The sequence below is a fragment of the Conger conger genome, chromosome 19 (assembly GCF_963514075.1).
Source record: "Conger conger chromosome 19, fConCon1.1, whole genome shotgun sequence".
Taxonomy (NCBI): domain Eukaryota; kingdom Metazoa; phylum Chordata; class Actinopteri; order Anguilliformes; family Congridae; genus Conger; species Conger conger.
The window spans coordinates 17,353,854-17,379,456 of record NC_083778.1 but is presented as its reverse complement, the minus strand read 5'-3'; the positions used below and the strand labels follow the sequence as shown (position 1 = coordinate 17,379,456).

The following is a 25,603-nucleotide window of genomic DNA, read 5'->3' as shown; positions in this document are numbered from 1 at the left end:
TAGAGAGGGCACAAAATGGCCGCCGCCGAGTCATGTGACCTCCCCCCCCAGAGGAGCGCCAGCGCACCTCAAACACGACAGGAAGCGTGTCACAGGTATTACTCGCCCTCTCCGAGAGACGCAGGTAACCACTCAAAACAGAGCCTGCGTCATGAGCTACCTCCCCAGGATGCTCCCGCTAATGCTAATGCACTGGGGGAGAGGGGGGGCGGGTTGGCACACCCAGGTTCCAACCTGCAAACAGGGGGGGCGTCTCACAAAGTAGGATTGCAGACTTAGCTGGATACATTCAGAGGAAAAACTGGGAACCCTTCCAACTGGAACATGGACTGAAGCAAAAAGCTGTTCTATGATTTGTGATATACACCCTCCCCCCCCCCCCCGCCCCCCCTGACCTCCTTCCCCAATCAAAAAGTCACTGCAAGAACTCTGGAAATACCCAAACTATCTTTTCGCAGTCACTACTTCTTCATAAAAAATAATGCACCGTATGCCATAAGGCGCTCGAGTTTTAATTGAAATCTTCTGAAATCACAAATTACTTTCCTGGCAACAAGAGTGTAAAACTGGAGGATCTAACCAAAAGCCCAGCAAAAAAAACCGAAAAAAAAACCGGGAACAATTCCCTGGCATATGGGCCCGTTCTCAGCCGGAGCGCGCAGGAGAACCCTACAACATCGCACAATCGCATTAGCGCCATCCCGCTTCATCTGAATTAAGCCAATCTGACCGAACCTAAACAAATCTGTGAAAGGGGGCGGCCTGTAGCGTAGCGGTTAAGGTAAATGACTGGGAAACACAAGGTTGGTGGTTCTAATCCCACAATAAGATCCGCACAGCCGTTGGGCCCTTGAGCAAGGCCCTTAACCCTGCACTGCTCCAGGGGAGGATTGTCTCCTGCTTAGTCTAATCAACTGTACGTCGCTCTGGATAAGAGCGTCTGCCAAATGCCAATAAAGTACTGTAAAGTGAACCGCGTCTCTCCCCCATCATCGGGGGGTCTCAGGAACGGGTAACGGGCCCGTCTGTCGCCCCCGAACTTGGGCTACGTCGACGGAGAGGAGCGGAGAGCTGCGAGGAGGCGCTCCACAGCACCCCGATACCCCGGAAGAGCTCAGCCGGCTACGGCCGACATCTCTTCCGACGGGGGAGAAAAACAGACATAAAACTACAAGATAAATACACGAAGCGTGTTTTGTCTGGGGACCGGGGGGGGGGGATGCATTATGCAGGAGAGGGGCTTGCTTGGCTCTCTCGAGGAGTGATGACACACGATGGGGGCGGGGGGGTCCCGGGCTGGGAGGCGCTGCTGCCCGCAGGGCATGGCTCTGAGTGCGCTCTCGAGGGAACCGCAGGGGGAGAGAGCCGTTTTCGCGCCTCTCTCAGCGGGCCTGTGTGTACACTCGAATTCGCAAAAACCTGGGAGACGTGGAGACTTCCCCACGAGGCTTCGCCCGGTCGCTGAGACCGCCGTGACTTTTTAAAAGGGCTTAACCGGTCTGAAAGAGCAGGCTTTCTGGGATCGTGTCTACAGCCAGCGTAGTCAATGGTTAAACCCATGACTGGTGTTGACCCTTTCGACAAATTAAAATTACCGCTATACTGTTGTTTCGAGCCTCTATTGAAACCCTCTTAGATTCTCAACTTTCGCAAGTTTCGCAAAAACCGAAGCCAGAGCCTCTTGGGATTTGGGTGGAGCTGCGTCGTATTGGCCTTGGGAACACAAGGGTTGAAATGAGCTAAATTCGGGAGGTGCCAGTCGGACCCAGAAATAGAAGGCTGGCAAAGAGACGGTTCGTTGTCCCGGCGACGCTGTGCCTCCTGACTGTGACCGAGAGCGTACGCAAATCGAAACGGGGGGGGGGGGGGTGGAAAAGTCGTGCGGCTAACGTCTCAGAGGGGCTGTCGATCACACGTGAAACTGCGTGCGAGTGTGTGTGGTGTGGTGTGGTGTGGTGTGGTGTGGTGTGTGAGTGTGTGCGTTACAGCGTGTGCGTTAAGAGTGCGTGTGACATTATGTGCAGTGTATGTATGGCGTGTGTGCGAGTGTGTGTATGGCGTGTGTGCGAGTGTGTGTATGGCGTGTGTGCGAGTGTGTGTGCGCGTGTGTGTATGGCGTGTGTGTGTGTATGGTGTGTGGTGTGCGAGAGTGTGCGAGAGTGTGTGTGTGGTGTGTGTGTGTGTATGGTGTGTGGTGTGTGTGTGTGTACGGTGTGTGGTGTGAGGTGTGTGTATGGTGTGTGGTGTGTGTGTGTGTGTGAGTGTGTGAGTGTGTGAGTGTGTGTGTGTGCGAGTGCGTGCGTTACAGCGCGTGCGTTAAGAGTGCGAGTGTGTGTGCGAGTGTGTATGGTGTGTGTGTGTGTGCGAGAGTGTGTGTGTGTGTGTGTGTGTGTGTGTGTGTGTGTGTGTGTGTGTGTGTGTGTATGGTGTGTGGTGTGCGAGAGTGTGCGAGAGTGTGTGTGTGTGTGTGTGTATGGTGTGTGGTGTGAGGTGTGTGTGTGTGTGTGTGTGTGTGTGTGTGTATGGTGTGTGTATGGCGTGTGTGTATGGTGTGTGGTGTGTGTGTGTGTGTGTGTATGGTGTGTGGTGTGTGTGTGTGTGTGTGTATGGTGTGTGGTGTGTGTGTGCGTGTGTGTGTTGTGACGGCGTGTCTCGCTGCAGAACCATATGTCTGACCTGTGGGAACGGCGGGGGGTCGGAGGGAGAGGTGACACGTTACACATGCTCGGCTCGGCGGGAAAACTGGCACCGTGTCCACGGCTACGCTTCCACGGCAACGATAGGAGGCCGCATTCCAACTCCCTTTTCAAATACCAACCGACCTGCCAAACAGCCAGTTTTGCTGCTACATAAATTGATTACACAAACCTGTGAAAAGCCATTGGGAGGGAAGGGGTAAGGGGGGTTGGAAACAGCTTCCCAAAGTTGAAACATGTTTCGGTGAAAGTCACAGCAGGCATTTTGACGGGACAGCGAACGCAAAACGTTCTCGCGACATTACCCAAGCGTTTCGTCGACGTCACAACATCGGCGCAACGCGGCCGCAACGTTTTGAGAACGCTCCGTATTAGTATGGACAGTTCGGCGTCTCCTCGACAACAGCAACTTCGCCTTTCATTATCCCTGAGAGCGCTTCCCAAACTGGCACTTCAATTAGGCGCAGGAAAAAAATAATGGCAGGTTTTTCATTACCGCCGCGACACGCCAGCCCAACGCGGTCTCTACCCCCCCCACCCCCCCAGCCCCCAGCCGCGCTCCGCTCCGCTCCCCGTCCAAATAATAAAATGGTCAATACGGCGGGAAGGCATCGCCGCGGTGACTTACGGCCGCTATCGATTCCGAACCTTGAGGTCTGGCGGGACCCGGGCACTCTGACAGCCCGCATCAACATACATCAGCCCCGCGCTCAGATTACCTCTGAGGGGCCCCGCGCGGGCCCCACCCCGCGCCACGGACTCCACGCGCCGTGAATGATCAACGAGAGCCCGCAGACAGGACGGGAGGGCGGCCATTTTAGAGCTCCTCTCTCTCTCTCTCTCTCTCTCTCGAGATAGCCAGAGGTCGAAGCCCAGGGAAGGCGGGTGTTGAGTATGTGCGCTCCACAAAGGCCCAAGAAGGGCCACGGACTCCACACGCCGTGAACGACCACAGACAGCACAGGAGAGCCGCCATTTTAGAGCTCCTCGCTCGGAGTTAGCCAGAGGTCCAAGCCCAGTGAAGGCGTAGCGTAGTGGTTAAGGTACATGACTGGGAAACACAAGGTCGGTGGTTCTAATCCCGGTGTAGCCACAATAAGATCCGCACAGCCGCTGGGCCCTTGAGCAAGGCCCTTAACCCTGCATTGCTCCAGGGGAGGATTGTCTCCTGCTTAGTCTAATCAACTGTATGTCGCTCTGGATAAGAGCGCCTGCCAAATGCCAATAATGTAATATAATGTAATGTTATGAAGTGTCACTCCACAAAGAGCCAAAAAGGACCAGACACGCCGTGAATGATCAATGAGCCAACACAAGACAGCACAGGAGAGCCGCCATTTTAGAGTTCCTTCACCCCCCCTCCTCTCTCTAAGTTAGCCAGGGGTCGAAGCCCACTGAAGACCTAACGAAGCGTCACTCCACAAAGAGCCAAAAAGGACCAGACTCCACACGCCATGAACGATCGATGAGCCAAAGCAGACCGCAAAGGACAGCCGCCATTTTAGAGCTCCTCTCCCTGAGATAGCCTGAGGTCCAAGCCCACTGAAGGCAAGATGAATTGTTGAGTACATGCTCTCCACAAAGGCCCAAAAGGCCCACAGACTTGGCGCGTGTCGAGCACATCTCCCAACACGTCTCCCAACACGTCGACGTTGTTAGTCACAACTTTTCCGAGCGTTACGTTGGCGCCTTTATTTTATTGCGGTAATTTAGGAGCGCTTGGCAGTTTGAGAGAGAGAGCGTGGGTGTAATGCCAGCCTTGGGTGTCCTGGACAACTTCCAAAATCTCACCCCACCGATTCACCACTTCATCACTATAAATGAGTAGTTTTCGACTCCGCCGGTGAAAGGAAAGTTTAATTAAATACGTGTACCACATATGAGAAACAGCCGTTTTATAAACGGTCGTGAGGTAAACCTACGGCGTGAAAGCAGGGGCACCAGCTCTTCGAAATATCCCACTTCTATTCCTCGCTATGTAGACCACGTCACGAAAATACAGTTAAATGTATATTTTAAAAAATATGTTAAATAATTTATGAACAGCAGAATCTAATAGAATAGGCTTATGAACCGCACAAAGCACAGAGCATATGTTTAAAAAAAAATTTTGACGATGAGTAAGCACACTTGTGAGCAGGCGATGGTGGTGCATTGTGGGTAGTGACGAGGGAACATCTCTAACTACCTCCACCGCCGACACCTTCCCTGTTCTCACACCCCAATTATCCGCGTTACACGAGTCCGGCGAAGTCTCTCGGCTTTCGCACGGGAAAGACGACTTAATCACCTCCCATCATCCCGACCGAATCCTCCGCTGACGTTACCAGGGCTGTGCATCGCGTTAAAGTTTCTAAAAAATCACTCGCCCCAATCTTTACCAGAGCGGTCTCGCATCAGTCTTCCAGCGCCCCGGTCGGACAAGGGTTCAAGGTGCACGCACTTTCCCCGGGAGGAAGATGATGGGCAGGCCAGCCTTCTCTGATCTGCCCTCGTTAGGAGCCTTCCTCAGACGGCAGAGCGACAGGGCTCTCGGTTTCGGGTCTAATTGGAGCTTTTGCGTTCGCCGGCGAGGTCCCGGCTCCCGCGAACTTCCGTTGTAAAAATACCTCCCGAGCCATCTGCCCGATGACTGCGCTCCCTCCCGGCCCGCAGACAGATTAAAGAGGCGCGCGCGGTTTTAAAGAGCGGCTTTCCGCCACGGCGAGGATCCCGCCGCGCGAGACTGACGCCCGAACGAGGCGCCGTCGTGACCGGACGGGGATGACGCAGGTCGCCGGAGGAAGACGCCGTCGAGGGGAGGGGCCGCTCGTGGTGCCGTGACGACAGTCGGTCGCCGTCGACGACGGTTCGCGGCGTCAGGACTGCGTCCGCAAACATCCGGGATGGAGTTAGGATAACAATTACGGCTCAGAGAACAACACTGCAGGCTCAATTCACTCAACTACCAAAGCCAGTCACAGGGTCTAAAGACGACCCAAAGTCAACATCCGACCGACAGTCTGTAGCTCCTAAAGCTCCGGAACATTCCCCCACCGGCGTGATGCTCCTGATATTACTACTGTCAAAACTAAAGTTCACAAACACTGAACTGGAGTCGGCCAGGTAAGGTAAAATTTGATTTAGATCCAATACAGGCGTTTGGCTACAGTAGTTTCACACACTACGTGTAAAAAAGAAAAAGAAAATAAAAAATTAGGGGGCCGTAATCGTTTTAAAGCCCGGAAGCCCGGTCTCGGGTGTTAACCCCGGCGTTTCTCCCTCCACTTAGGTAATTGTATAAAAACCCAGCGTCGAGCGGAACAAAGGCGGCGGGAATCGATGGCGCCCCTGCGACGGGAAGGGGGAGGGGGGGGGGGCCATAACCGATTCGATTTGCAGGAAGGGAGGTGAGGCGGTGAAGGAGAGACCCGGACGTGCGTTTGAGGTTTGAGGGTGTGGCTAGCGCAGTCCACGGCTAACGTAGCTGAAGAGCGTGTGTGTGTGTGTGTGTGTGCGTGTGTGTGTGTGTGTGTGTGTGTGTGGAAGGGAGCTGGGATCGAGAGGAGGCTTGGGTTTGGAGCAGAGCTGGGTCAAAGACGTCATCGTTTTTGGATTACGCTTTACACAGCTCGTCTCTGGTATTGGAACTGATCGAAATCTGTCAAAGGTCCTCCTTGGGTTGGGCACTATCGCACCAGGCAAGCTCAATCAAGCGCGGAAAAGCATTTGAATCCAAAACGATTACATATTTGACACAGGTCTGGTCCACACCGCTCACACCAGGTTCGGATCACAGGGAGGGGGGTCAGCTGACAGACTGAGCCACTTTTACACCCCTGACCTGTCACAGCTGGGCTGCGACGGCCATCTTGTCTCCCTCCATTAAAACGGAGCAGCACTGAGCCCCCCGCTCCGCTCCATTAAGCAGTCAGAGTGGCTCTGACAGGCGTCGCCCACGCAGGGCGAGGCCCGGCTCCCGTCAGGCGGAAGCGACTGGACCTGGCGTGCTTCTGGAACTTTCCGTGGCCTGAGACTCAACCTCAGAGACTCAACCCCCCCCCCCCCCCCCCCCCGAGTTCAACTGGGGTGGACCTCATCGCCCGTTAGCGGCAAGCTTCACACGAGGCGATCCTCCACAACTCCTGTAGCCTAGCGCCTGAGGTGCAGGACTGGGAGCAGGAAGGTTGGTGGTTCAAGCGCCTGGTGTAGCCACGATCAGACCCACACAGCTGTTGGGGCCCTTGAGCGAGGCCCTAAACACGACATTGACACAGGCAAATACCGTCTCAAATGGTAACTCGGTATGTTCAGACTAGTAGAACTGCTGTGGCGTGCGCTTAATTTGATAAAAACCAAATATTTTAGGTAAAAGGACCTTTTCAAGATATGTTTGGACAAGAAACTCTTGACTCCAGGTGGGCCTCGAGGCTAATCAGGATCACGGTAGCACAGCTGTAACACAGGGGAGGTCACTCGCATCCTGTCCTGTCTCTCCCCTTCTCTCTTTTTATGAAAACGGAAGGAACACACACACACACACACACACACACACACACACACTCATTCGTCATGAAAGTAGCACTGCGTGCAACACGGTGAGTTTACGTTACTGTACGAACCCCAACGTTACTGCTCCATTATCGGATCGAGGAAGAAAATGGCGGCTCAACTGACCAGTTGACCCCCAACGCGCATATCACACGACCAACCGGCCAGCAATGACAGGGGCGCTACCATCGGCGTGGAAACGTCAGGAGCAATCACTGTCCACCTTGCCCCACAGGGGGGGTGGGCACACACCCCCCCCCCCCCGCCACCCCCACACCCGAATCCTCCAAGTTCCCATAATTCTCAGAAGCAGGAAGCAGGCAGTATTCCCGCACAGCACCCGCAGCGGCGGCACATTAGCATTCGGAGAATCCCCTCCCGTTTAATCGCGGGCCGCGGGACGCCGCGCGATGGATCTCCGAACATCGATTCCGCACCTCTCGGGCAGATGGCGTTCGGCGCCGGCCGCAGCTGCTGAGATGGCAGCGGTGAGCGGGGTTTCACGACGGGCCGTTAAACCCGACAGCGCCTCTCCACAACGGCTGCTGTCCTGCAGTCACGGATACTGCGGTCCAGAGGCCCAAACCCGCAGGGATTCCAGCACCACCACGGGCCGTTAAACCCGACAGGCCTTCGCTGTAATGGCTGCCGTCCTGCAGTGATGGCTACCACGGTCCAAAACCAGGGCGGCTGGACAGGAGGGGCTGTGGTTGGGCGAGGTCGGCACTGGGTGCAGGCGTGAGGGTTCGAGTCTGCTTGGGGGGTCAGGGACTACCCTTGCAGTGGCCCTCACGCTGGCAGTATTTAATTTCCGGGGGTCCATACCGGCACAAGTGTCATCAACGTCAAGCTTAACCAGTTGATAACACTGCTGGGGGAGCTGTAGACTGAGGGGGGGGGGGGGGGGGGGGGGGGAGAGAGAGGGCAGCTGAGGAGGAGGAGCTGTTTTAACTCAAGAGAACATCACTACTCCACCAACACCTCTGAGGCTCCAGGGCTGTGACACACAGAGGGTCCGGGGAGGTAGTCACGACCGTTTGCAGGAGGATGGAGACCGTGACACAGAAACTAAAGCTCAGCATCTGCACTCACACGCACGCACGCACACGCACACGCACGCACACGCACGCACACGCACGCACACGCACGCACACACGCACACACACAGCCAGAAACTACTGTACACACAGACACACACACAGCCAGAAACTACTGTACACACAGACACACACACAGCCAGAAACTACTGTACACACAGAGCCAGAAACTACAGAACATGACACACACACACACAAACACACACACACAAAGCCAGAAACTACTGCGCACACACACACACACACACACACACACACACACAGAAACTAATGTACACACCACCAGAATCTACAGTATACACAGCCAAAAACAACAGCGCACATACACACACACAGCCAGAGACAGACGGGATACACAGACACACAGAGCTAAGACTACATCCACAGATGACAGCCCCCAGCACAGACATTTCCGTGAAAAGGTCCAACCTAAAACACTCAAACCCCCCTCTCAGTTTCCCATTGCAACACATCAGTCACTTCAGAAGTGACGCGGTGACATAAGTAATAATCATGACAAAATCCTAATTCACGTTCAATCCGGTCAAATCGAGTGCGACAACCACAAGTGTGGTCGTTCCCGGTGAAATCGATACTGGAAAAAAAAAAAAAAAACTAAAAACAGAAAAAAAAAGAAAGTAATCCTTTGTGAAAAAGACCAGTCGGGGGATAATGATTACTGGTATCAGGCACCGGTGACATTTGGAGAAGAAAAAAGGGTTATTTTCACCCAGTCAGTCAGAGGACCGGTGACAGAGGGGTTTAGGATGATGCGGGCATTGACATCACAACTGGCCTGCTGCAGTCCTTCAAGGGGGGGGAAGGGGGGGGGGGGCATTACTACAAAACAATGGCCTCTGACTAACGCTAGCGCTAGCGTTAGCAGCAAGGGGCCGGGACTCATTAGACGCAGAGCTGAAGGGAGATTTGGGGCAGGCGGCTAGCGGCTAGCGCTCCGGGCTTATCCCACAGACGTTTCAGAGGATTCCTCTCGCTCCAGTGAGAGCGGGGGGGAAAGGAGGGGGCGGGGGGGGGGGGGATGTGTTGGTACTGTCCCCAATGTGCTGTGTATTCCCTCTAACCGGGAGGAACCCGTGACGAAGGGGCTCTGGTCAGCCACTGCGTCACACGGAGAAGGGGGGGGGAAAAAAAACCCCCGTCCCGAAAAAAAGCGCTGGTCATAAACTCAAACGCAGAGAGATGAGGGGTAGCCCAAAGCATCTCAGCCCCCCCACCCCCTCTCTCTCTCTCCTCCTCTACCCGTCTCTCCCTCTCACTCTCAGACTCTCTTCCTCTCCCTCCCTCTCTCAAAGTCTCTCCCTCTCTCCTCACACCCCCCTTTCTCAGGCTCTCTATCTCTCTCCCTCTCCCTCTCCCTCTCCCTCTCCCTCTCTCTCCCCCTATCTGTCTCTCTCTCCCTCTCCCTCTCCCCCTATCCGTCTCGCTCTTCCTCTCCCTCTCTGTTTGTTGCTTTCCCTCTCCGTTTCTGTTGCTTTCCCTCCATCTCACCCCCCCCTCTCTTAACCTCTCTTCCTCTCCCTCTCAGTCACTCTCTTCCTCTCCCTCTCCCTCCCCCCCTCTCTTTGCGCCTCTCTCTTACTCTCCCTCTCTCAGTCACTCTCTTCCTCTCCCTCTCCCTCCCCCCCTCTCTTTGCGCCTCTCTCTTACTCTCCCTCTCTCCGTGTCTCTCTTCCTCTCCCCCTCTCAGACTCTGTATTTTTAGCCAGTTCTATTAGCTTCTTAATACATCAATGAGGGCTGAATTGCAGGCTGAATGGCAGGCTGAATTGCAGGCTGAATTGCAGGCTGAATGGCAGGCTGAATGGCAGGCTGCTCTTGCCGTAGTCTGTCCTGTGCGTGGGGGCAGAGCGAGACCGCAGGGAGGGGCCGTGTGTTTGGCAGAGCGCGGGTAACAGACTCCAGGAAGGAGGGGGACGGCCCGCACCGGGGCCCTCGCTAAAATAACAGCACAACATACGGGGAGTCCAACTGGGAACAGGTGATTACACATACGCACGGCGAGAGCGTCTGTGTGTGTGTGTGTGTGTGTGTGTGTGTGTGTGTGTGCATTTCAGCAGGTGCGTGTGTGTGTGTGTGTGTGTGTGCGCATTTCAGCAGGTGTGTGTGTGTGTGTGCATTTCAGCAGGTGTGTGTGTGTGTGTGTGTGACTGTGCATTTCAGGGGGTGTGCGCAGGTGTGTGTGTGCACGTGTGAGTGAGTGAGTGCGTGCATATGTATGTGTGTGTCTGTGTGCGTGTGTGTGTATGTGTGTATGTGTGTGTGTGTGTGTGTGTGTGTGTGTGTGTGCGCCATGTCTCTGCAAGATGTTGGGACATTTTCATACGTGTATGTGCGTGTGTGTGCGTACAAGTGTACAAGATGTGCATGTGGGTGTCGAGGGACGGGGGGGGGGTGTGGAGCTGGACCAATCAGACGCATCCTAGCCCGCACTGGAAGGCGGAGGCGTTTCCTGGAGCAGCAGCACCACCCTGTGTCCAGTGAGCACGAGGAGAGCCTCCCCGAAACACACACCCCCACCCCCCCCCCCGCCTTCAGCGTCCATAAAACCTCCTCTACCACACAGCTTATCAGAGACGGATCGGCCCTGAGCCCACAAGCCACCCGTTTAAAAGGCTCATTCTCCGGTGCCTTCTGGAGTTTTCCAGTAATAAAAAACTCTGCTTAACACAAGTCCTCCAAAGGCTCTTAATCAAAGGTTAATAAGACCGTCAAGCTGCCTTTAAACTGGGAAAAGTCATAAAAGGACATATGCCAATGTCTCTCTTCTAAAATGGCTGGCCTAGGCGGTTCACATCGGTGCGCCCCCTCAACAACCAATCAGAGCTGGAGCAGCAGCCCTCGACAACCAATCGGAAGCGGAGCGGAGGCCTTACCTGATTGGACTCTCCCTCGATCCTCGGGGGGCGGATGCTGGACAGGTGGATGGTCTTGCACTCGCCGGAGTTGAGCTTCACCACCATGGCGTCGGCGTTGACCACCTGCATCACCTACGGACGGACGGACAGACAGACAGACGGACGTTAAGCCCCTGCCCTGACCAATCGGCCACACAGCCTCACTTATTACCCAATCACAGGAGCCTTGTGTCTGGGGGCAAGAACAGTCTCATCTGAGAGGAAGAAACTCCCAACAACGGCAAAGATTCGCTGCTCGACCAAAGGCCCAATGGGGTTTGCCACTTAATCTCCAATTGGATATAGCAGGTAAAGAAACTTACAGGTGCACTGGAAACGGTATGAAACCATCAATTTGAACATCACGCATATCTAGCAGCAAACAGGGATGAATTCAAAACCCTCAACGAAGTCGATTAGGATCCGTAAAATGCCCCTGGCCGTTCTATCGGGCGTGCGGGCCAGTCACAAGCACGCGGGCCTGTTAGCGGGCAGAAGTCGGCCATTTTGTTTCAAACGAAGACCCGCCCTGGGTTTCAGCAGTGAAACGAATGGGCGGCGTCGCTCGGCAACACAGAACAATCGACAGCGCTGGCGCCGCACTGAAATAAAACCACGCGAACGCCGGGGTCAGACGAGACGGAAACCACAGAGGAAGAGCGACGATGCGCGCGGCTCCATCGGACGGGGAACAGATTGCGGAGCTGATGGGTTTGGACGCGACGCAGAACGTGTCTGTTGGCAGGTAGCGGTGCGGCCTCTCCCCCGCAGGACGGAGGCCAGAGCTGCTGGTGAAGAGGGCCCAACGAGCTCGGAGAGACACGCACCGCCCCAAAACCAAGCCAACTGCCGCTTGACTTCCACCGGCCTGCCCCGGGACCCCGCCACTCAAACTAAAATGGCTTCCGCTCTCCCCCCCGCCCCCACCCTCTCTCGCTCTCTCTCCCTCTCTCGTCCCGGGCCAGATGGTGGAGGCTCTCCAACTCAGCAAAAAGCGCGGCGAGGGGGGGAAGAGGGCAACGGTGCAGTGCATTCTGGGGGTGGGTGTACGAGGGGAGGGACGGACACACCGGACGTTACGTCACTTCCTGCGGTCATGTCAGAGACGGCAGGTTATAAAAACGGAAGTATAAAAACAGATAGTGCTCTCTGGAAAAGCCAAAAAAAGAAGGCTTAATACCTGGATGTGTGAATCATAGAGAGCACAAACATTTCAGGAGTCACCTTCTTCGGTGTGCAGTGACGTGCAGAGACGTGCAGAAATCACAAAAGGGGTACCAACCCTCAAGTGCTTAAATACTCAAACCATACAGCAAGTGTTCCAAAATGGCCGCCAGAGCACCAATGCCATTTAGACCCATAAAACTGCATCACAAAATATAATAATTCAATAATATAATATTTCAATTTCCAATCCCCCAGTCAAACTGACAGCAATAGGCAAGGAACGCATTATAAAATGGGTCATAAAAACGCACCTTGGCTTGAATAAAAGGGTACGTTAATTACACAACCGAAAAGGATCCAAACCCACACAGCGACATTTGTCCTATTCCCAATTCTTCACTGCAAACAAAAGGAATAACCTCTGATCCTAACTGAACAGCCTGTTAGCAAACTGCCGACTCGCCAGGTTGCGCTCTATTGACAGACCAAGGGCAGCAGAGTGCATTGTGGGTAGACCGTAATCCAGGCACAAGATAAAGGCCAAACGATTGGTCGAGGAGCTTCAAAAAGAACAGAATTAAAGAGTCACAAGTTCCGAGTTTTATTTTCTGAAAAGGTAGGTGAATTAAACAACCGTTTAAGCTCTTATGACTCAAACAAACTTGCCAATTTGCACGGTGGCGGGGCAGACGGGAGAGAACGAGACGCAGGCCTCATGCAAACGCTCGTGTCTAAAAAATCCATCATGTTTTAATCAGAGGAAAATAAGGAGGCGTCGGGCCGGGTGAAAACAATTCAGCCGCCGACTCTCCGAACGGCAAATCAATTACCTCTTCGTCAGCCCATTATCCGGATACGTAATTAGCGCGCAATTGTATCAAAATGTTTTCAGACGGGGAAAAAAAAAAAAAAACGGAATAAAAGGAACGGTCGTCTGGAGAGAGAAAGCCGAGAGAGGACCATCGGGGTGTAAAACCAGCAGCTGCATCCTCCTCGCTCTGCCAAAGCGGGCCTTTCAGAGCCGAGGCGCAGCACAGGCAGGTGCTGCCCCCTGGTGGTGTGTGCGTGTATGGCCCTCTGCAGCAAGGGGACTCCGACTCCATTCCCCCCCCGCCCCGTTCACATTCAGAGACTTCCGGAGAGACGCAGCACACGTTAAGAGACGCGCTCCTCAAACAGACGTGCCCGAACTCGCCCTCTCTCCACCGCCCACCCGAACCCGGAACCCTGACGGGAGTCACACCCGCGAGAACCCGCCGAACTGGCTGCAGACCTTTAACCGACACAGGTCCCGCGCGGCTGAGAGAAAGCGCGTCGATTGGCCGACCCTCCGGAGGGGGACCGGCGCTCGACGTCACAGAAACGCGAGCGGCCCTCGACGTGCCGTCCGAAAAACGGCCGCGGCTGAAGCCACCGTCACCGTGACCTCAGCGACCTTGAGCCTGAACTCTGAAAGGGTGGCGTCGCGTCACAAACGCACACGGCACATAATTACCACGGAATAATTATTCAAATAGTTATAACCTCAAGGGATTGTAGGCGCGTAGGCGGGGGCGAGTTCAGTCGACAAAAAACATTTCATCTCCGAACGCAGAGTCAGGCGAACGATTGTTTTCAAAAGGGTTGGCATAAATATTTGAGGTGTTCTGAATTGGGCTCTGGGGGGGGGGGGGGGGGGGGAAGCGACTGGGAGGCCCTCGTTCCTGAAGGAGTTCTCGTTAATGAATCGACAGAGAAAGCGACAGGTGGCGTCCGCACACTTCACAAACGCCCTCACGTTCCCACCAGGGCAAATGCGAGACGGAGACGCGTGAAGAGCTTTTAAAAAACGCCAGCGTGTTCATCTCGCTTTCAAATCTGTTTTCTAAATAAGCGAGCTTCACTAATTACACACTGACCCCGGGCTTCTGTTGCAGACACTCGAGAAACACGAAACCCCAGCCGCGTACGTGAATTCCATCTTTCAGAAAAAACGCTTGTAAACACTTTTACCGACCGCCGCCGGTTTAAAATGGCCGATTACCTCCACCGGCTATTTCCTTTCACGGGGCGAGGAACCTCGCCTATGCACACGTCGTACCGCGCGGTCCCGAATAAAGTTTTATTGTCTCCATTCCGCAGCAGTTTGCCTTGGCAAGGCGACATCTTCCTCGCAGAAAGGGGCCCTAAATCTCGCCGTGACAACCCCTTGTAAAATAAAAGGTTTATGTGCGCATCTTAAATAAAAAATAATCAGGTCACTCCGCGCCGCGGTTCACATTTATCAGGCTGATGGTCCCCACCGTAAAACCTTCCATATTTCCCTTTTCTTAGCCCCATCTGCGTCCGGAAAAGCCCGGGGAAACCGGCGCGGCCGACGGGGACCGGCTGTGCGGGTGAGGTTAACGGCGCGGTGAAGGTCGCGGTGAAGGTCGCGGTCCGACCCCGAGGAGGCCGGAGGTCAGCGATTAGCCGACCCCGGCTCTGGACACCCACGGGGTTCTTCCCAAACGGAGCCCTTAAACCGTTTAATTAAAGCTGCAGATCAAACCGCTCATCCCACCTCACCTCACGTCTCGTTTCCAAACCGTTCGCCGAATTTTGAAGGTGAAAACGACACCCCGGCAGAACTGCCTCTCAAACGTTAAAAAAAGAGGAAGCACCCCAGGCATGGTCAGTTAGTGCCGCCGGTTTTATCTCTTCCTCTCAAATTAGGAGCTCGTTTAGCCCACGGGCACCAGAGGACTGCTGTCAGACACACAAATCAGTTTACTATCAGCTACAGCAGAACTAGCATACGAGCGTTCTCGCCTTGAGAGCGGAATTTGAGACCCTAAGGCGGTGTTTCTAAACGCCGGTCCTTGGGAGCGACTTGCCAGAAGGTTTCTGCTGTAACCAGGAACTCACACACCTGATTGAACTAATCAAGGGCTTTTACGGCGGTTTGATCGGTTCAGGCATTAAATCAGGTGCGACTTTCAGGTTACAACAAAAACCTTCTGGCAAGCGGGTCTCGAGGACTGGAGTTGAGAAATAGCGCCCTATGGTGGATAATGGAATCCTTGCACATGCGTCAGGAGAGATGACATGTCACAGACCCCGGATGTCTCCAGGACCAGGGTTGGAGACCACTGCAGGAGAGCCTGCAGCTCCGTAGGCTGGAGGCTGCAGACCCCTGCTCTAGCTTAACATGGTTCAACCCAAACCTCTCGGTTTCCCCTCAGATCAACATGGTTCGACCCAACCCAGAGAGCCCCACACACCCTCCCCTCTCGATGCCTCCCGGTCACCCTCACCTTCGCCACAAACTGCCGGTCCTTCTGATCCAGGTTTGCCGTGGGTGCCACGTAGTCCTTCCAGATCCTGACTTTGCGCTCTTTGGCTGACCTGCCGTAGGAGAGAGAGGGAGAGAGGGAGAGTTAGCCGAGGGGGCTATGACACACTCTTACAGTCTGCGGTTGCCAGGGGGACGCAGCATTCCTTGTGATGTGTGTGGTTGCCATAGCAGTCGTGTTGCAAAAGGGTGACCTCTGTGAATATTTTAATTTACATTTTACACTCAAGTAAATATGTGATATAAATAAATACAGGAAAAACACGGGATGCTAACTTCTACCAGCTTTCAGTCCCAAGAGAGCCAGACGGCACTCAAGCGCAACCATCATCAAACCCCCAAGAGTGTCGAAAGTCACACTCAACCTCATAACTTCTTCAACCAATCAAAATGACTGCTCAACTATTGCCTTGGGCCCCTAACAAACGTCACTAAATTCTCATCGAAAGCCAAAACCCCACGGGGTCCGGGAGGAGCCACTTGATATTGGGCGTGAGGCTGAAAGGGTTAAAGAGAATCCAGAATAAAAGCAGAGGGAGAGGTGTGACAGCCGGACTGCGGGAGAAGGGGGTGATCACGTTGACCGCGTTTGGACCGCAGGGGGACCGCGTTTGGACCACAGGGGGACCGTGCTCACCGTTCGGCCGCCCGCAGTTTGTCGGCGCCCTGCGTGTACACTGCCATGGACCAGTCCACACAGCGAGCGAAGCCCTCCTTCAACAGCAGCTCTGTGATGTTCCCGTTCTGCAGGGGAGAGAGAGGTCACACGGGGTCTCTCTCACACACTCATACACTCACACACAGTCTCTCTCACTCGCACGCACACGCACACACACACACACACACACACACACACACACACACAGTCTCTCTCTCTCACACACACACACACACACACACACACAGTCTCTCTCTCTCTCTCTCACACACACACACACACACACACACACACACACGTCTCTGTCTCTCTCTCTCACTCACTCACACACACACACACACACACACACACACAGTCTCTCTCTCTCTCACTCGCACACACGCACACTTACACAGACACACACGCACACACACACACACACACACACAGTCAGTCTCTCACACACACATACACATGCACACACATACACAGTCAGCCTCTCACAAATTCTCTCACACACACACCAAACTGCCATTGCATCTGAGAGTAGTTGAGATCAAAAGCCACAGACCGATAAGATGGCTTTTGATGGTTTTTCAGGAGAAACCGCGCCGTGGGAACTACAGAGCTGAGTGCCAGCTGGAGGTTTGCTGTCATCTCCAATATTCAACATGTCACATCCAGGGTTCAGTTAAAGACGAGGCCAACCCACTCGACCGGCTCTCAACCCGTTACCGTGGAAACCGTCATTCAATCCGAGAACCATAGTTATGAAGGTCTGAGCCACTGCAGACTTTTTTTCCAATGGGTTTTTTTTTTTTTTTTTCTCCATGATTGAAATTGAAATCCTTGTATCACTCTCGATCCTGAGTCAGTTCGTATTTTCAGAAAGCGCACCCCATTTTGTCACTCTACAGGCGCACTTCAAGACACCGTGCTTCGCGACGCCTCGCCGGGGGGGTTCGCCGGTTACGGTTGCTAGGCGCTGAACAGCGATTCGGCGCGTCGGACGTCGTGTCAACATCTGTCCATCAGCCACTCGGACTACACCTGTTCCACCTGCACCACGTGGAAGGTCGCAGGAAGCACAAGAGCCCCATCAGGGCTTCTCAGGCCCAGACCAGGGCACAGCCAGGGCCTTGCTGGGGTCTGGTGACCAGTTAAGGGTGTTCAAACATACGCTTAAACTCCTCCATGATTTTCATTAATATTCATTTAACACAGGGCACGCTTGGCTTGTTGCCTTTTGCTTTGGCTCTTAGGCGTTTGGCTCTGAACCAAACCGCTGAGTTTCAGGGTCTAAGTCAGGGCTGCCCAACCCTGTTCCTGGGGATCTACTGTCCTGTAGATTTTCACTCCAACCCTATCAAAGCAACAGTTCATCGAACAGCCAGAGCACGGCTGCCCAACCCTGTTCCTGGTGATCTACCATCCTGCAGGTTTTCACTCCAACCCTAACAAAGCACACCTCATTCAACAGCTAGAATCAAAATTAGGGCTGAAGTGAAGACCTCCAGAGGCAGGGTTGGGCAGCCCTGTGCTAAACAATCCCTCAATTATACTGTTCATCAGTGGCGCTTGGACCCAAACTGCCAACTGGGGGAGGAGGGGGGTCATGAGTGATTGTGTACAGGCGGTTAAAAAGACGACCTTTCGCGGTCCTGCTCTTTACCGCCATCGAGGACGAGGGCATCGACACACCACTCGACCTTACTCTCTGACTACCGACTCTGGCATCATCTTTTTCTCACACATCCTTATCCTCTCCTCCTGTGCCGGGAAGAGGATTCTTTGTTCCGGCACCTTCCATTTCCTCAAAGCTGGCACCAGCGCCCGGCAGATGTGTCCTTGTACAGGTGTGCCCTGGTTCTCGGAAGTGTTTTTGTAGAAAAACAGACTTATTCATTTTGCCTCTCAGGACCTCGAGACGTGTGTGTGCTAAAGAGAACACTGCACTTTCTGAAAACACTGCCGTTTTTATTCATTTCTTTTTAAACGGACGTTTTCGTTTTGAGCAAACAAAATCTCTACGACTGGAGGTCCACAGAGGAACCTAAGCACAACCCGGAAAAATTATATTTCTTTGCCCCAGTTCTACTTCAACTTTTAGTGCACTGGAGAGGTTGAACGGAGGTTACTGTATTAGCACAGCTAACATGGAGGTTCCTGTATTCCACTGCAGCAAGAGGGATCAGCCTGGTGTTGTGGCAAATGGTAAATGGACTGGATTTATATAGTACTTTTATCCAAAGCGCTTTACCACTGATCACCCACACACTCACACACTCACACACTCACACACTCACACACTCACACACTCACACACTCACACACTCACACACTCACACACTCACACACTCACACACTCACACACAGGGCGTGGGGGATGAACAGGCCCCCTCATGGTGTCAGGGCGTGTGGGGGATGAACAGGCCCCCTCATGGTGTCAGGGTGTGGGGGATAAACAGGCCCCAGGCTGGCTCATGGTGTCAGGGCGTGTGGGGGATGAACAGGCCCCAGGCCCCCTCATGGTGTCAGGGCGTGTGGGGGATGAACAGGCCCCCTCATGGTGTCAGGGTGTGTGATGAACAGGCCCCAGGCCCCCTCAGGGTGGGCTCACCGGGTGCATGATGGTGCCCAGGATGATCTGGTTGGGGCAGCTCTCCAGGATGATCTGCACGTCGCGCTGCAGCAGCCGGGACTCGGTGAAGAACTTGGCCTCGGCCGCGAAGGCCTCCGGGGTCTCCACGCCGTCCGGCTCCCGCTTGAAGCTCGGACACTGGGGGGAGCGGGAAGAGGGGAGGAAGAGGCAGGGATGTGAGGAGGAGGAGGAGGAGGAGGAGGGCGGAACGGGAATGTCAAATCTAGAGGGCTCCTTCATGTTATTAACCTACGGCTCCTAAACGGCAGAGCAGTATGACTCATAACTATTGTCGAAGAAGACGGCGGTGCATATTCATGGATGTAGATCCAAAGGAACGTGCCACCCCTCACCCGTTCAAAACGGTCCACCCCAATATTACCATGTTGTATCGGGTGGTATTATTAGTGTAAAAAGAAATCCAAAAGAAAGACTACTGTGTTGCCCCCTTTTCAAAGCGTTTAGTACCATACAGTTAAGCCACTGTTCCTGCTCTGCTCTTGAAACAGCTCGTAGCTCAACCAGTTCAGACCAGCTCCCAGCTCGACATGGCTAGCCGATTTGCCAGTTCAGACCAGCTCCCAGCTCGACATGGCCAGCTGATTGGCCAGTTCAGATCAGCTCCCAGCTCAACATGGCTAGCTGATTGGCCAGTTCAGACCAGCTCCCAGCTCGACATGGCTAGCCGATTGGCCAGTTCAGACCAGCTCCCAGCTCGACATGGCCAGCTGATTGGGCAGTTCAGACCAGCTCCCAGCTGGACATGGCTAGCTGATTGGCCAGTTCAGACCAGCTCCCAGCTCAACATGGCCAGCTGATTGGCCAGTTCAGACCAGCTCCCAGCTCGACATGGCTAGCCGATTGGCCAGTTCAGACCAGCTCCCAGCTCGACATGGCTAGCTGATTGGCCAGTTCAGACCAGCTCCCAGCTCGACATGGCCAGCTGATTGGCCAGTTCAGACCAGCTCCCAGCTCGACACGGCTAGCTGATTGGCCAGTTCAGACCAGCTCCCAGCTCGACATGGCTAGCTGATTGGCCAGTTCAGACCAGCTCCCAGCTCGACATGGCCAGCTGATTGGCCAGTTCAGACCAGCTCGACATGGCTAGCTGATTGGCCAGTTCAGACCAGCTCGACATGGCTAGCTGATTGGCCAGTTCAGACCAGCTCGACATGGCTAGCTGATTGGCCAGTTCAGACCAGCTCCCAGCTCGACAAGGTTTGACCAGCTACAGTCCCCGTCGTTCACAGGCGTCTCGACCGTGAAGAAGGGAGGGGTGACGCTGAGCGTACCTTTACGCCGGACAGCATCACGGTGACCAGGTAGCAGTCGGGCAGGAGGAGGGCACGCACGACACTCCCGTCACGGACATGCTCGATGATCGCTGGAGGGGGTTAGAGAGGACATCAATAAATAAACTAACAAACAGGAAATTCACACGGGTATAACTGACATTCAACCAAAACTGCCCAAAGGTGCGTCAACAGGAGAATCCGCTCCCTGGTCTCCCTCGTTTTGAGTCTGTATGTGCACACGTACAGTAGTCAGAGGTTGTTCAGGTGCATAGGTGAAGTGAGAAACTCAAAACGAAGGCAAGCTCGATGACAGGGGTTACACATACACCAGGGAGCGTTGCCTGAGAACTACAGCCAGTTCGGTGCTAGCACAACCCGCTCGTCATTCAAACAGCCCAACCAACAACCTGCACCGGGGCAGCCTGTAGCGTAGTGGTTAAGGTAAATGACTGGGACACACAAGGTCGGTGGTTCTAATCCCGGTGTAGCCATAATAAGATCCGCACAGCTGTTGAGCCCTTGAGCAAGGCCCTTAACCCTGCATTGCTCCAGGGGAGGATTGTCTCCTGCTTAGTCTAATCAACTGTACGTTGCTCTGGATAAGAGCGTCTGCCAAATGCCAATAATGTAATGTAATGCACCGTTCTCCTCAAGCACCGCCTAGTGGCACGGAGGGTGAACTACAGGAAAGGGGAAGGGAGGGGAGAATCACGGCGGTCCTACCGTTGACCGGTTTCTGGTGCAGCGAGTCAACATAGTTGCGGGGGTTCTCGATGCTGTATTTCAGGTCACGGATGGTGTGAGCCCCGCCCCCTTCTGACCACATCCCCTTTTTGGAGGCCTTCGCCTGGTCCTCCAGATCGCACAGTCTGGCCTGGTCAGGGCTGCAAAAACCAGAGAAGAAGAAACGTGCATCAACAACACAAAAGCCACCGCCAACATTACACTGTTATACACAGACTGTATATTTCAGGAAAGACAAAGTCGCACATAACGTATAGTATTATTACTTCTATTGAAGAACTCTGTGAATAGGAATGAATTCCGCAAGATTAATACGCTGCATAAATCTGGGGCTTTCTTCTCAGTTTATGAAGACAACTCATCGATGTTATTCACTTCGCCGCCAGCTCGTGACAGTTTCATGCAGTGCGACGGGGACAATCCGTGACAGACTCCCCAAAAATTAAATCTAAGGAGCTACAGACGACACACAGCCCGTATCAAACGACTGGAATCACACTCCCTTATGGCCGTAGCCCAGGGTTTTATTAGAGTTCAACACAGGCACCCTTTTTACCAGGATGAGAAATGCCGCCCACAGTCTACGTTTAACCATCGATACAGCTGAATATATTCACAGTAATGCTCATGTTTCCAGAAATGCTCTATCCTCTAACCTCTAGCCGCTAGGTTCCTTTAAAATGAGTCTGCCTTTCTCAAACCTAACCCGAAGCCTCAGCTACAATCTAAAACGTTCAAATGGGCAAGCGGCGGCATTGAAAAGAGCCCAATTCTTCAACTGCCAATTTGTCAGTCGCACACCAACGCCGCCCCGCGCGTCGAAACTTTTCATCGGCCGAGCCCGGGGAATCGGACGGGGCCTGGTTAGCGCGGGAGCGCCTTTGTGCAAACGCGCACCGTCGATTCTATCATCCGCTCGAGAAACAGCTCGAGAGGACAGCTTTAAAAGCGGGGTTTCAATCCGCCTCGGAACGTTCCGGAGAAACGGAGCCGCTAATTGGCGCGCGCCGGAGGTGGACTTGCGAAACGGGCCTTTTTCTCCTGCCTTCAACGCCGGCTCCTTTTTTTTTGTACGGAGAAACAGATTCCTGACAGGAGCCAAATTTGTACGCACTCTACCTTAAAAGCCTCACACAGGAAAAAAAAAAGGGTGAAAATTAAAAGCGGCCTACACTATATTGCCGGTCTCTTTGTAGCGAGATAATATGGTGCCAACTACTTGGCCAACTAGACAATTATTGCACTGTAGCAAGAAATTCCTCACCCCACAAAACCTGTCACTTTAGCCGCGAGCCAGTGCCAGGGAAGAAGTCGTAAAAGCAGGCAATGAGACCAACGGCAGCTGATCCAATTCGGTATAATAATAATCATAAAAGGGAAACTCCCCACTGGATCCGTCCGCTCGGATCAGGGGGGACCTTCTGCGGGGTTTATGGAGCGAGGCGCACATCTGCTAGCGCCCCGCGTGAGCCTAATCTCGCTCCGCGGGGATCGGAGAGCGCCGCGGAACGAAACCGGACGGGGGTACCTCCGAGGAACAGGCGTTTTCGGCTTAACGCAGACTCAGCCGACAGCTGCCGAAACTACGGCCGACTCCGAGAGGCGGGGGGGGCGTCCGAGGACAGCGGTGTTGAGCGGTGTTACATCAGCGGGCTTCGCTGTTCGGAGCGGTAACTGAATTGGGCGCGGGCCGGCTCCCGTTTGATGTCGGCTGATGAGGGCTCGGTTTCAGACGATTCGACGCGCTGGGGAATCCGCCGACGGGTCAGCGGACCGCGACTCTCCCGAAATTAAAAAAAAGGGGAACGCGCGTGCGATTAAAAGGGGTCGGAGCGGTCGGCCGGCTCGGAGTGTTTCTGCTCGCGTCGTTATCGGCGAAGACAGGGAGGCCCACGGAGACGGGCGGTAATGAGGGCGTCTCGGAGCGCTGCTTTTTTAATTCGCCCCGTGGAGCGGCTGACCGGTCCGTTTACGCTCAGCGGCGCCGGGGAACCCGACCGGACCGGACGGGGTGAACGCCGGGGCGAACCGGCCGGGATGAGGTCCGACTCCGATCCCGCGAAAACACAACGCTCCCGCTAAACCCCGTCGAGGAGCAAGGTGTGAGATTGCGCGGGCGGAAGGAAGATGTTTTTGGACGTTTGCCTGTGTTTGTGGTAAGCAAAGTAAGCAAAGTCAGCAGGGCAGGAGAAACAGTGAAGGAGAAATGCCTTTTAGCCAGAACGGGCAACTGGCAGCAGTGCAAAGAAACAGCGGGATTTATTCTTTGCGAAGGAATCAATTGACTCTCCTAATAGAGTGGTTTCAGAAAGTCACGCTCAGAGACGCAGGACAAAAGCCGCGATGTTTACAGTGGCAGAGCGTAAACGTGTCGGACGGCCGAAGCTTCACACCCGATATCGCGCTCCTACACCGAACGCAAGCAGAGCCACGAGCTCGACGTCCAATCACAGCGCTGCAAGTCCAAAATGACGTGACCGAATGCGTCAGACAGCTCTACGTTCAGGGTGTTCTTTCAGCAAACCCCCATCAGGAAAAAACCCATAGTTCTGTCTTAACTGGTGGGGAGGGGGGGCAGGAAAACAATCTCCACAAAAGCCCCCCCCACCCCCCCCAGCTCCGGCCGGTTCGGAGGGTACCAGGCCGTGCTGGCCACCCCAGACAAGGACCCTTTGAGCCCCGTTTTAACGGAGCGGCACGGAATAAACGTCCCACTGTCACTGCACACCGCCCCGTCAGAACCGGTAACCCGGCAACCCCGGAATCCAGACGCACGTCCCATCCGACCGCGGAACGACTCGTCATCCGTATCCGACGGAAACGGCTCCAAAGCTCTTTCTACGTCCTCGTAGTTTACGTTTGCTCGCCCGGCCGTTTCCGACACGACGTCGGGGCTTCGGTGGGCGCTGAGTCGGTCCACGGCGCACTGAAAAACGCACGACAGAATACTCATGCAAAGCGCAGCCGTGTGCAAACAGGCCCGGAGACTCCGAGTCTGGCTGTCGTTATAACAGAATGACCTTCGCCCAGGGCTGCCCAACCCGGCTCTGAAGGTTCACTCAGACACCAACACAAAGCAAAATGCCTCGTTAGGGTTGGAGTGAAAGCCTACAGGACGGTAGATCTCCAGGAACAGGGTTGGGCAGCCCTGCTCTCGCTCTTGAACGAAGTGTGCTTTGTCAGGGTTGGAGGGAGAGGAAGGTAGATCTCCAGGAAGAGGGTCAGGCCCTGGTTTAGTCCAGCAGGAGTGGAAAAGGCAGTTAGTCTCTCTTACTTGTTGCCCCGGATTCCCTCCCTGCGAACGGTGGCCAGGCCTTCTGTCACCAGAGACTCTGCGATGCTTTCCCCCGTCGTATCTGCAAAAAAGAAACACGTACCAACTGAGGATTAGTTGGCTAGGTACCTGCGCAGGAAAAAACCCAGAAGAGCTTTTTATTCAGTCCGGTTTCCAGATTTGGGAAGGTTTCAGGTTTTACTCAGGTACACACTCAAACACAGGGCTCTCAAACTGCAGTCTCCACTGGTTTTTGGGATTTCCCTGCAATCATCAGCCAGTTCAGGCACTGGGAACAGGCTGTGGGACTCTTTAGCCAGCCGGTGAGTAAAATCAGGGATGGGCAAGGCGGGCCATATCAGTTTCTGAATTTCAGACTAACGGCTTAATTATTTAATTAGCCCAATTATTTACATATTTATCATTCTGTGATATAAACAGAAGCTAATGAATGTTCTTGTCTTGTAGCATTATTATTGTGGTCTAATTTACGAGTGAATCGGTCATGGTGCATATGGCTAATTAGCTAATTGAGCCAGGGCAACCGGTGGCAGCAATCCTGCATACACACCGGCCCTCCAGGACTGGAGTTAATCCTGCATACACACCGGCCCTCCAGGACTGGAGTTAATCCTGCATACACACCAGCCCTCCAGGACTGGAGTTAATCCTGCATACACACCAGGCCTCCAGGACTGGAGTTAAACCTGCATGCACACCGGCCCTCCAGGACTGGAGTTAATCCTGCATGCACACCAGCCCTCCAGGACTGGAGACGCCCATCCCCGGAGTTAAATTAAGCACTAAAGAGCAGGAACATGTCAGAAAGCCAGCAGACACAGCGGCCCTCCAGGATTTTCGGTGGGAGATGCCCGCTCAAACAGACCCATCCCCTCTGCATCAGAAGCTTCCGGGGGGGGGGGGGGGGGGGGGGTTCCGGTGCGGAATCACCACAGAACAAATCAGAACGTTCCGGAATGAACGACTTCTCGCATCGATAAAGCGATGGTCCACTCAGCATAAAAACATGGATCCAGACCCCCGTAACAGTCCTGGACTTTTATTACATCGCATAAAAACAGGGGCCAGCGAGGCGGGCTGGAACAGTGAATGTTTCGTTCGACGTTTTATTTTCTACCCCTGTCAGCACCACTTCAAAGACTTCCAGCGCGCCCGTCGAAGAAAGAAAACGGGCTTATATCAGCAGTTCTTGCACACCTCGGTCCGAGAGAAACAAGCAAGCTCTGGGATCTTATCAAAATGCCGTTCAAATCCTCATAACCGTGCTGCTTGA

At 54.1% G+C, this 25,603-nt stretch overlaps 1 protein-coding gene across 1 annotated transcript in view; it reads right to left on the bottom strand.

Annotated features, from left to right (window-relative positions):
* The window catches only part of snd1 (staphylococcal nuclease and tudor domain containing 1), a 237,625-nt gene that overhangs the window by 206,078 nt on the left and 5,944 nt on the right, over nt 1–25,603 (bottom strand). The window contains exons 4-10 of the mRNA XM_061229463.1: nt 24,310–24,391; nt 21,015–21,175; nt 20,289–20,380; nt 18,976–19,134; nt 16,356–16,462; nt 15,681–15,771; nt 11,218–11,331 (exon numbers count right to left, since the gene is read on the bottom strand). Coding sequence (XP_061085447.1) covers nt 11,218–11,331; nt 15,681–15,771; nt 16,356–16,462; nt 18,976–19,134; nt 20,289–20,380; nt 21,015–21,175; nt 24,310–24,391 — 806 coding nt within the window. The remainder of the gene's footprint in view (nt 1–11,217; nt 11,332–15,680; nt 15,772–16,355; nt 16,463–18,975; nt 19,135–20,288; nt 20,381–21,014; nt 21,176–24,309; nt 24,392–25,603) is intronic.